Source organism: Nanorana parkeri, unplaced genomic scaffold (genome assembly GCF_000935625.1).
Source record: "Nanorana parkeri isolate BGI_ZX_2015 unplaced genomic scaffold, ASM93562v1 scaffold506, whole genome shotgun sequence".
In the NCBI taxonomy this organism is placed as follows: Eukaryota; Metazoa; Chordata; class Amphibia; order Anura; family Dicroglossidae; genus Nanorana; species Nanorana parkeri.
In genome coordinates this window covers 171,554-184,202 of record NW_017306774.1, presented here as the reverse complement: position 1 = coordinate 184,202, position 12,649 = coordinate 171,554, and the positions used below count along the sequence as shown (strand labels likewise).

The 12,649-nt window shown below is 42.2% G+C and overlaps 1 protein-coding gene across 1 annotated transcript; it reads right to left on the bottom strand.

Annotated features, from left to right (window-relative positions):
• Nucleotides 1-257: 257 nt before the first annotated feature.
• LOC108790838 (CMP-N-acetylneuraminate-beta-galactosamide-alpha-2,3-sialyltransferase 4-like) lies at nt 258-12,383 on the bottom strand. Its single transcript, XM_018561191.1, has 8 exons — nt 12,334-12,383; nt 11,035-11,132; nt 8,218-8,281; nt 7,947-8,042; nt 6,324-6,513; nt 3,201-3,341; nt 1,807-1,947; nt 258-344 (listed from the first exon to the last, which is right to left on the bottom strand). The coding sequence occupies exons 1-8, from the start codon at nt 12,381-12,383 to the stop codon at nt 258-260; spliced, it is 867 nt and encodes a 288-aa protein (XP_018416693.1).
• Between the last annotated feature and the right edge of the window lie 266 nt (nt 12,384-12,649).

Below are 12,649 nucleotides of genomic sequence, written 5' to 3'. Positions count from 1 at the left end.
TACAATGAGCAGCCCAAGGCTGACAACATTTTGTATATAATTCAGGGTTCTCATTGTTCAGATTTTGGACAAGTGCTCATTCCTTCCATGTGCACCTCTTGTTGAAATCTTCACAGGTAATAGCCATCTAGAAGTAATCTCTTGTTATTGTGAGTTCAGTCTTTGAAGTCCTGTTCACTGGTTCTGGGCGCTGTTCAGTCTAGCACCGTGTGTGGAGATATGGACGTACTAATCCCTGATCTTCCAGGCAGCAATCTTCAGAAATAGGTCAGGTTCTGAATGATGTTCTTTTGAAGAAGATTTCCTATTGCTATTGCTTCCAATGGAAACTTATGCGACGATCTCTGAAACACAAACATGCTTTTAATATCTATACCCAATAATTTAGGTAAACCTGACCACAAAAAAATTAGGGATGTGGATTGGTCTAACTCATTGAAAATTTGCTCAAATTTTTCAGCAAAGATTAGAAGATCAATAATATAATTGTTGTCCAAAGTCCCATAGGAGTGAAAATTCAAAAGTGATTACAGAAATTTAGATCCATAAAATACTAATGGAATGGTGAAAGTGATGGCAGTGGTAATAGGGATCTTCTATCCAAACTTTTGCGTACCACACATCAAACAAATGCTTGAAGGGAGACTCTAAGGCTGGCCATACATCTTTTAATTTTTTCGTTCAACCCGCGACTGAACAAAAAATATTGACCCGATTCCTCCACCAACACAAACAGCGTGTCGATCGAGGAACCCCCACTGTTTACATTGTATTCTGACAGGAGTCAGAATATCCGATCAGAGTAGGCAACTCATTCGCAATCAGCTGATTGAGAAATGCTGACTGAAAGGGAGCCGACAGCCCCAAACCAAAACCCTTTTTTTTTTGAGAGAGTGGAGAAGGATTAGAACCTCTGTCTGGTTTGTTGTTCTATCTGTGGCTTTGTTAGAGGTGATTTACCCTAACTTCCTGTCCCGCTAACAAAGGTATCACCAGAGGAGAAGAGAGCAACAGGGAGATTGACGGAAGCAAAAACCTGACAGGAGCCCTAGCTTACCTTATTCTAGTAAAGGAAATATTTTATTGCTGTGTTGCTGTTTAAGAGTTCCCTTTACTTCGTGTCTGATAATACATTGCCAGTAGGACAGGAAGTAAGAGGGACATTTCTGTAACAGAGCCCCAGATAGAAATGAAAACCCAGCAAAGTTTCTAACCCTTCCCCACTCTACCCAAAACTAAGAACATAGGTTTGGCTGCACTTACACTTTAACTGCTTTATATCTTTTTTTTAATGTAATACAGGGAAGATACACAGGTTTCCCCCCAATCTTCCTGTTTGCAGGGGAGGGTACTGAGGGCAGAGGAAACATAGGATCCTTCTGCTGTCAGTCAAATTATGACTGCAAGGGTGGGGGCACGGGCTTGACCGTGCATATAATGGTGCCTCCACAGCAGATGGCTACCTGATGGAGGCACCCGTACTGTTGAATGAGTTCACTCCATGGAAGGCCGGGCTATACTGTAAATTGGGTAGAAGTACAGGGTCTCTGCTTCGGAGCTCCTTTAGAGACACAGGAACAGATTTTAGGAATAGCAGCTCTACTTTCACTTTAACAACGATGTTAGTTCACCTTCATCAATCTGATAGGTATCGATTGAGGTTAACAGGCCAATGTGAACCTTCTAAATTTACAACCTTATTTTATATTTGCTTTTGACTAATATTATAAATACCCCAAAATTTCACAAAGATGCCAGTTCTTGTTTTAATGTTTTGTGTCTGTAGCATGATGGACAGAAACTTACCCTCAGACTTTTCATAATGCTCTTGTCATAGTAATGGATGGGCTGTGTATCATCAAAACTTGGGTAGCCGAAGCCTGCAATGTGGACCATGTCACAGAAGTGAATGGCAAAAGAGATTGCCATGAAGCCGGTGGTTGGTTTCTGGAAGGGGGAGCAGGAAACGTTACATCGAATGTTCTCACCATTGTTTGACTAGTGAATTCTGATCTACCTGTAGATGCATCTCTAAGGGCTTGATCACACCAAGCGAGGAGCAGATCCAGAGCAGAGCAGGTGCAGGCCGGATCAAAACTGCGTCCAATGTATTCCAATGGTATTTTGAGCTCCAGTTCACATTGCAGCGTGCAGATCCAGAGCAGGTGAAAAAACTGCGGCAAGCCCTATTTTACCTGCTCTGGAACGCATCAAAACGCAAAAACGCATGCAAGTGCCTGAAAGCCCATGTTAAACTTAAAAAAAGTTTTTTTGTTTTAACCAAAAACGGGCCGGAACGCATCAAAAACACGACAAAAACGCATCAAAAACGCGGCACAACCAACTGCACTGTGTGTGCGGAAACCTGACCGGATCTGCTCTGCATTTGGTGTGAACAAGGCGTTACAGTAAACAGGAAAAACACAAGGGAATGTGCTCATTTGTGATTATATACAGGGGTGATGAAACTTAAAAAAACTACTTGTCCAAGGACTAAAGCGGGGGCCCAATCTACCCAGATAGCAAGGATAACTTGCTACAAACTTGTGGCGGGGTGAAATTGTAATTCTTGGTAACTTGCTGCACACATTCCTGGCAAGTTGTAGACTTGCAGAACACTCGCAGCACAAGTTCTAGGTGACACTTTTTTAATTTGTAGCAAATTTGCTCGGCAAGTCTACAGCAAGAGTCCTGCAGGTCTTAGCAAGAGCTCTGCAAGCTCGCTGGTCTGGAGACTTGCAATGCAGACTTGCTGTAATTGTGCAACAAAATTGTGCAGCTCGGCAAGTCTGCAATAGTTTAGCAAGTCATTTTCAAACTTGCAGCTCAATTACTTGCTATCTGGGTACTTGTCGCTCATGACAATCAACTTGTCCTTTTAAAAAAATGAATTTGAACCAAAACCGTATTTAACCGTGCTAAGAAGAGCTTCTCATTGGTCAGTATGATCAGGTGACCGCACTAAGCGCTCGCAATTTGCGAGTGAAATTCAAGATCTATAGCGCAGGGCTGCACTGGACAGCAGTGTGGAGTACAGAGAGTACACCCGTACCGACCGAGGGGAAGGATCTTTAGCTGAAAAGTATGGGGGTGGGTTTGGTTGGGTTGGGGGGAGAGAGGGGCAAATTTGAGCGGGTAATTCCATTTGACCAAATTACTTGGGAAAGTGAACTAAAGCTGACATTTGCCTACCCACATACCGTATTTATCTTGCCTTTTGTCACAACATATCCCAGCAGCTTCGTTGCAGCAAATTCCATAAAATAGGGATTTAGGATCCGGATGTTCTGAGACTTCACTTTCAAAATTATGGGAGGTTTCTTCCAGAAGCCCTTTTTTACCTATGAAAATTAACCCAGAGTTACAAAACGGTTCAATGTTCATGTTAGGCCATATCATGTTTCCAAAAAATATTCAGCATCTAGGCATACTGGGGTGTGTTTTGCATGTCTTCTGATAGTCAGTGCTGCCAGCGTCCTCCCTTTGTCCTTCAGTCCTGACTTTGGTGTTCATCAGCAGTTTTTAGGAACTAAAGATCTCACCTGTTGTAAACTCCTTCTCAATTCAGTGATCATGTTGATGTGGCTGGATCAGGCTGTGTAGAGTAACTCCACAAGCAGTAACAAGATCTTTGACCTCTTTCTCGCTACCTCTCTTGGCCAAGCTGGGAAATAGCAGGTTCCCAACTGCACTGCAGGAGGTTTGAGGTTTGGCAAGAGTCATGCTTGGCAAGACATCTGCCTGACTATGGGCTCCCATAATATAACTCCCACACAACCTGGTATAGATATAGAAGGGAAGTTGGATACGAATGATCTAGTCACCAGAGGGCTTTTTTTTGTTTTTCTAAATCCTTGCTGATTCTGGCCGTATAACAATAATTTGCAGTAGACATGTGCACTGGCAAAAAAATTGTTTCATTTCGTTTTCATTCGGATTTGTGTTATTTCGTTTTTCGGGGTTCGGGTGTGAAAGTCAATTCGGATTCGGAATTCGGATTCGGACGAAATTCGTTAGCGGTAGTTCGTTCGAACGTTCATTTCGTTTTTGTTTCTTATTCTTTTTCGTTCGTTCATTTGTTTGCAACAAAGTGAGATTTGAGGGGAAAAAATGTTTTTCTCCTTCTCTAAAGGCACTTTGCTGCAACGAGCGAACGAACGAATAAGAAACGAAAACGAGACGAACGTCCGAACGAACTACCGCTAACGAATTTCGGAAACGGAAATTCGGATTCGTTTGCATTCGTTATATCTGTAATTCGGATACGTCTGAATGTCGGAATTTCCAAAAATTTGTCCGAATTTCGATTCGGAACGAAACGAATCACACATGTCTAATTTGCAGCTTCATGGGTCTTTCATCAACCATGATTACAGTGAGAGCTTTACCTGACTGGGGTTTGGGTATGCAGAGATTTTCAGACATCTTGATAAAGTCAGTGTGCCGCAACTCCCTCTTGCATTTATGGCTCACTTAATGATGTCACATGACAAGTTATTCAAGCAGTGAGCGCACTCCTGTGTGGGCAGTCGTGGCAGTGGAGAAAAGCTAAGGTGTGCAAGTCCAAAGACAGGTAGAGGTAGTCTGGGTCCAAACTCAAATGACAAGCAAAACTTGTCAGTTTTTCTTGTCATTTTAATTATGTTACATAATGCCAGTTGTAACATAAACCTGATGTGATAGCTGTGGAGCTTCCTGAGTTGGTTTGTGATATTACATAAGTTGCAGATACATGTGTGCTAGTTGTTTGCAGAGTTAAAGTAGATCTAAAGCCAAATGTTACAATCTGATATAAACATGTTCATTTTAGTTTTTTTCCAATCTTTATAAATGTGATATTGCCTGGTGATCCTGCCACAAAGTCCCTTGTTCAGGCACTTCCTGCTATGAGGTGACAATCTTCTCCCAATTGTTTTGCTGGTTTTTCACCCTGTCACACGCACCACTGGTAGTAACAACAAGTGGCAGTGCTGACACACATTTTGTATATCTTTGTATCAGGAAGCCGGCCCACAGCAATGATTTGCATCTGACGCTGTAGTGGGCGCATGTAGAGAGGAAGTGGCTGAAAGAGTCTGGAGTAGATCAGTAGAAATGAGATGGGAAAAGAACATGGTAATTGTTTATAATACACAGTCGTGTAATGGAATGGAAATTTCACAATGGAGGGAAATGTGTACTTTCTGCCCCACATCCAATTACTATCCAAATCCTGCCGCCTTCACCTTCATAACATCTCCAAAATACGCCCCTTCCTCACCAAATGAAACCACAAAGCTGCTTATCCACTCATTTCTTATTTCTCGTCTCCATTATTGCAACTTCATCCTCATTGGCCTTCCGCTACACAGGCTCCTCACCCCTTCAGTCTTTCATGAATGCAGCTGCTAGACTGCCCCCCTCTGCCAATCCCTGCACTGGCTTCCATCCCCGTCCCCCTCTGCCAATCCCTGCACTGGCTTCCATCCCCGTCCCCCTCTGCCAATCCCTGCACTGGCTTCCATCCCCGTCCCCCTCTGCCAATCCCTCCAAAGAATAACATCCAAAATATTAACAACCACTTACAAAGCAATCCACAATTCGGCCCCCGGATATATCTCCAACCTTGTCTCAAAGTATCACCCTAACCGTGCCCTCCTCACCTCTAAAGACCCCCTGCTCTCTAGCTCCCTTATCAACTCCTCCCGTGCTCACCTCCAGGACTTCTTTAGAGTCTCTCCCATCCTTTGGAGCTCCTTACTTCAACCTGTCCATCTTTCTCCTAATCTGACTGGCTTTAGGCGATCCCTAAAGACTCGTCTCTTCAGGGAAGCCGATCCCACCTCAACCTGACCACTGAACTATCACTTTCTCAAACAATTCATCCCTCCTTTACCATCTTGTCTTGATTTGTATTTTTATGGTAATGTGCTCCATATATTGTAAACAAACTGTTGGTGCTATATAATAATAATAGTGAATGTGGTGAAAATTCACTTTGAAAAGAATACCCAATCACATGCAAGGGAAAAAAACAAACAGTATTTTTGCTTGCACATGATTGGGTGATAAAAGTCATCAGAGATTCACCTCATTCACTAAGCTAAGGGAAAATTCCCTTGAAAGGTGAACAGATTATTTTCCGGCCACTCAGTGTATATAATAATCTGGCCACTCCGTGTATTTTAAGCAGTTAAAGTTTTGATGTCATTTGATACATTGTATACGCGGCATTTTAGTCAATGTAGAGAATGGCTTTTGTTGTAGCGAATGGGAAACACTTCTGTATATGTTCATTCAAGGAGGGATATACTACAGAAAGTACATATTACAGCACTACGCACCCTTATCTCATTTTTTAGGACTGTTTTTAGCCACTGGATGTCCAGACTCTTAAATGGCACCAGCACCAATAGCGTATCTGGATTGTTGTCCAACACTGGGTCAAAAAAAGCAGATTCTGGGTAAAAGAAGCGTAAAGTTGTCTTGCTTCCAACGTCTTCCTCGTATTTGTGGACGGGGGCATTGTTCAGCCTGTAGAGGATTGTAACAGAGATGAAATACAGTTTCAGCATATGCAAGCCTCCTGTCCTCTTCTCAACACAGTGTCTTCCCTGCTCTGCGAATACAGGTGAAGTCTTTTTTTCTCTGTAAGGGATAGCTATGAAGGTTTTGGGTCGGTTTATTTATTTTAATAAGTTTATAAACTGATGTGTTATATGTTTTACTGATTTATATGACATCCATGTTTTTTAAATAACTAGGGATGCACCCATACCGTTTTTTCCGGTACAGAGTACGAGTACCAATATTTTTTTTCGGTACTCGTCAATACCGATTACCGATACCGGAATTCCCATTAAGGAAGCCAGGCAGCATGTAATGACTCGCCACCTGGCTTCCTGATTAGCCGAGAATCCGAGCGGCGCGTAAAGACTTCCCACCCAGCTTCCCGATTAGCAGGGAAGCCGTCCCCATGCTACCTCGTCACCCGGTGACTTGCTGCCCGGCTTCCTGATACTGGTAGTTGCGGTATCGGGCTAGCCATTGGAGCATTTGGGCCAGTATGAGATACTACCGGTAGTATCGGTATCAGTGCATCCCTATAAATAACCATTTTGTTCAGGGTGCACCCTTGACATACTGGTGTCACAGAGATTTATGGTCATACTAAAGAGTGCACACAGCATAAGCTGTTTACTTTCAGACTTTCTAGTGCTGATTTACTACAGCAGTATAACATGTTCACTTTGCAAAGGAATGTTCCCTTATCTTAGTGAACGTGGGAAAACTGTACTTTGCAAATAATACCCAATCATATGCAAAGAAAATGTAAAAGAAAAGTATTTTTGTTTCCACTTGATTAGATGATAAACATCAGGAGAGCTTCACCTCATTCGCTAAACTAAAGGAAAATTCCCTTGCTAAGTGAACAGGCTATTTTGGCTTTTAGTAAATTAACCTCCAAAGCAGTCACGACTTAAACCGCCCCAAGCTCGCTCTTTTGATTGACTACAATCCAAATAAAAATGAGTAAACTAAACATCCCGGGAGTGAGCTTGGAGCGTTGACTACTCTACAACACACACAGGGATCATGGGGAGCACACGTAGCCCCCCTCCAGAAGGAAGGACAGTGTCAGCACCAATTCAGAGATGATTGGAGGATTTGGTTACTAGCACAAAAAAAAAATACAATTGTATCAGAATATCTACTGATCCCATGTCCCTTAATAGGCAATAAAGCAAACAGGATCGTAAAATTTATTGCAGTTCATTAGGTGGAGAGATTTTCTCTTACTTCCTGTTGCATTTACAGAACAGGAAGTGAAGGAAAATCTCGCAAATTAGAGAAAAAATATGACTGCTGTTTTTGTAACATTCCCACCCCATCCAAAAAAAAGGAAAGGTTTTGTCTTTAGTAATAATTTGATGAACCATATGAAAAGATTTTATATATTTTCTCACCTGATCACTATGTCATATTTATCAATAATGTCACCCAGAGAGCTGTTCTTCATGCGATATCCACTCCCAACCACAACGCAACGCTTACACGGCAACCTGTTGGGTAGAGGAAAGAATTGACATCGCGGTGCTGCGGTAGAGACACGGGGGTCCACATGGAAAAAAAGAAAAAAAAAAAAGGAAAGGAAAAAACACTTCTTCACATCGGAGTCCTCCTCATTAACATTAGAAGCCCCCTTCCCAGCATTTTATTAAAATAAAGATACGCTACCTTTGAATCTCATGTGGAATGTTGAAATTATTTGCAACAGCCAGCACCTGCGTTAATATATCCTCTGAAATAAATTAGTTAAAGTAGTTTTTGAGCTACATTTTGTATATGTACATGTATAATATTGTGGTTAAACCGTTTATATAATTAAAGTGTATCTAAACCCAAAAACAAAAATGTAATATCTTGTAGCTTTACCAGTTCTTATATGTGGTGGCCGCATTAGTTTTCTTTTTTCAGGATTCTGTTCCTTTAGTTTCACCTCTTAATCCTGTGAGTAACACACTTCCTGTCAAATACATCCACTCTTGTAGTATATTACTGGAGGAAGCAGGGTCATGTAGGATATCCTGAGGAAGCCACTGGCCGGGCAGAGAGCTCAGTAATGCTGAGCCTGTGATTTTATCAGCCTGAGCTTTACTGAGGACCGAGTGTATGTTATGGACACTCCGGCCTCAGAGCCTCCCCTCACCGTGCCTCCATGAGTGCCGCCTCATTCAACCTTATTGGCAGCATGGCCCAAGTAGGGACCACCCAGGCTGGACTTTTAACATGCCTGCCTTTGCTAATCCCCATCACATGCTGGATCATGGGATCAGTAGTAACAAATTAGATAAGTTATCAACATTTCTGGCACGATCCAAAAGTATTTTTCATACTTGCTTAAAATGTTCTCAGCCTGAGAAAAGAAAACAAATCTAATAGTAGTCAGTGCGAATAGGTAAAACCTAGGACAGTGGGGGATAACAAACCCATACATATCAATGTATATGCAGCAACAGTATATCAGAACAAAGTACCAAGAAGTAGATAACAAACCCGGACACCCAGCAGCAACAATGGAGGTGGAAATCCTATCTATGTTTTATGGTAAAATCCCCTTTATCATGTACCTCAGTATGGAAATTTTGGGGGTTATTCACTTAGCTGCCAAAGGCAGCCGAGTGAATAACCAAGCGGAAGTGAAGTGAGCCGAATGCTGTTCGGATATTCACTCCAGTCTTGTACGGCTGATTAAATCCGTACATTGGCTAAAATCAGCCGTACATTGGCTGCCTTCGGTAAGCTGAACATGCTCTGCAGAAGGCGTTCAACTCAGTCGATCCAACATCTGGATCGGCTGAGCCAGAGCTCCGGCAGCTCCCTCGCTGCCGTTCGCCCCTATTCTCATATACTCTCATAGGGGCCGAACAGCAGTAAGTGAAAAGCTGAATGCTGCCGAGCGGCATTCGGCTCGGCTATTCTGCTCAGTACCACCGAGTTAGCGAGCAGAATAGAAATAAAAGGTAAATGAATGAAGAAAAAAAGAAATGTTGAAAAATTGTCCAAAAAATGTTAAAAAAATAGGAAAATGAAAGAAAATTTAAATATTTTAAAGAAAATTTTAAAAAAGACGACTCACGCCGCCACGACCGCACGCGACGGACTCCCGACACATAATGAAGCATTTGAAAGATTCCGGCCAAACAAAAAAAATTGGGAGGAGCTAGTGGAGACATGAGCGCTAGCTCCGCCCAGCTTTTTCCTATTGGCCAGAGTCTTCTAGCAGGTCCCGGCCATTAAAAACCAGTTGTTATTGTTTAATGACAGATCAGCGTCCCCAAGTCATTTGGGGACACTGATCTGTCATTACAACTGGACGGAGCCGGCTGTGAGATCACGGCTGGCTCCGCCCAGCTGTCATTTGTGTGGACATCGGTCAGCTTCGGCCGACCTTTCTACATGCTTCGGCTGTGGCTCAGCCGAGCTGAAGCATATGGGAATAGCCCGTACAGCACGGTGCCTTCTGTTCGACTGAACCGAAGGGTTCAGGCGGCTGAAGGATAAGCCGAGGCTACGGCTGGATCCTTTCGGCTCCGCCGTGAATAACCCCCCTTATTGTATGATACTTGGACACCTTGGTGCCTTTTCTTGTGTACACAGGATTCCTCCTAACTGCTTATCTAACATGTTACCCACAGTGTAGTATAATACCATTATAGCATATGTATAGCCAAGACTTTTTTTTTTCAGTATTGGATAGATAGGGATAGGGGTAGGCAACCTCGGCACCCCAGATATATTGAAACTACAAATACCATCATGCTTCATACCTGTGGCTGTCAGAGTGTTTCAGACAGTGTCTCATGGGACTTGTAGTTGCAGAACAGCTGTAGTGCTGAGGTTGCCCACCCCTGGAGTGGGGAATGTTGAATACCCTTCTCTTACATTTAATAGTTTATTTTGCTTTCATTTGTTTTTAAAGAAAATACATAATGTGTTTGGGGCTTACTTTTTTTTTCTTTGTCTCATTGGGAAGATTTTCTTTCCTGTCCCAGAGGCATAAGAGGAATTGAGAGAATATCTATACAAAAGTAGAGGAATTCCCTTCTTGTCACAGGAACAGGTGTCCCCTTTGGAAGATTTTCATCTAACCTCTTATATTGGTGACAACTCTAAAATGTGAGAGGTTACAATTATGGAGGATGAATTCCCATAGCGGGGACAATGGGAACAATATGACAGGGGTACTAATCCTTCCTGTTTCTATCCAAAACTACAAAAACATTTTAGCTATACCACAGCTGGACAAATCCCAGGAGCCAGGTACTCAAAATCTTTTAAAAATGACACCTGGCTCCTAACTTTTGAGGTTTTTCTCTTGTTGTTGCCAATGGAGCTCCTAAAATATTCATGCTGGCTCCTGGATTGGACAGACCGGCTCCTGAATTCCATATTAATTCTTCCAACCCGGGCTATACATACACTTTAATTATACACAACCTCCGATGATCTTTATATTAAAGAACAAAATTTGTATTTTTATAATCATCTTACCGCTGCCTTTTGTGCCAAATGGAAAGGGAAATTTGGACTGTGGTGTCTCCCAGAAATAATCGCTGAGCTCCAGAAAAATTGGATGGTCTCTGGAATAACTGAAACACAACAGCGGAATATATCCTATAAGAATGTTTCCCTAAATGTAACAATGTCTATCACCATATAAAGAATGGCCACCAGGCAGAAATGGAGGGTATACCACGCAGAGTCCGACCTCTGAAGTGGCTGCTGGAAATATTGTAATAAAACACTATATTAATTATATTAAATGTATAATTTAAGAATATATAAATCATTATCAATAACTATATATAACAACTCTGTTTCTTCAGTTGGTGGTTGGACTCCGCAGAGGTCAGGTTGGTGGTATAAAAATCAACAAAGCATAGTAAACACATGAGAAGAATGTCTGATCGTGGATCACTGCAGACCTCTCTGGCATTGTTGGTAGCACCTCGTAGGGTGCACATTTTTATTTTTTAACCTGCTGAACATCAATACTTCGATTTCTAAGATCGGCTAATATTTGACTGCTATGTGTCCAAAACCTTCGATTTCTTTCCACCAATGTTATGTCTATATAGGCTCAATTCTGTTTTATTAATGAGATGAGTAAAAAACAAATACAAGTGCCTTTAAGCCCTTTGTATGTTTATCTTGTCATGCATGGGGTGGCGGCAGGTCTCTTTAAAAATTCTTTGTTCACCTTTTGCAAACATTTGTAAATGCAGTAACATTGATCAACTCAGGACAGTTTTTAATATTGATTGGACCCTGGGCAACAGGGTCTTAACCCCGCCCGCCCCCGTCATGTCTGGTGGAGTATCAGTATGCCATGTGTCACTCTTCTGATTGACATCATGTGTCATGTGACAGAAGCCACCCTCGTGGGACATCCTTCTCCTGTCAGAGGGAGACGTGACCCCGGATAAGATGTCACGCTACATGGTGTACAGCGGGGTGGAGCAACACTATGCTATGCAAACAGAACGCTGCAACATGTGTCGGTGTTCCTTGTGGGCTCAAGGGGCAGCTGCTTTCAGCCGCCCAACACCAACTCTTCTCCACTATATCCATAGAAATTAGTTGGATGGTGCATGCAATCGTGCATTAGGGTACAGCCTAAATTTGGGTGTAATATGGTCTAAAACATGGACATGGCCAATTCCTCTCCATTATATCCAAAAAAATTAGCTTCTTGCGAGTTACTACAAGTTTGCCTTAATCTAAAACAATACAATCTTATTGCTAGGTCCAACATATTGACATTGCTTGTAGTCAGTGACAGGTACTCACTTCCTTATGACAAGTGCAGCTCTGGAAGCAACTTGCCCTGGGATGCACATCGGCCGGCTATTCTGATATACACTGCAAAAGAAAAATGCGCCGCCCTTATTCTCCTGCCATGTACTGTAATTGTATTTAATTTTTTTACCATATTGTATTTATTTCAAGGAAAAGAGCGCTTAGGTTAAAAGATCGATATGTCAGATAATTGTTATGCAAGCCAGTTAACGCTATTAAAAAAAAAGGACCTTTCCATTACAACTTAGAGCCAGCGATAGTGTTCTAATACTTCCAGAAAATAAAAAAAGCCTTTTGCTTGCAACCT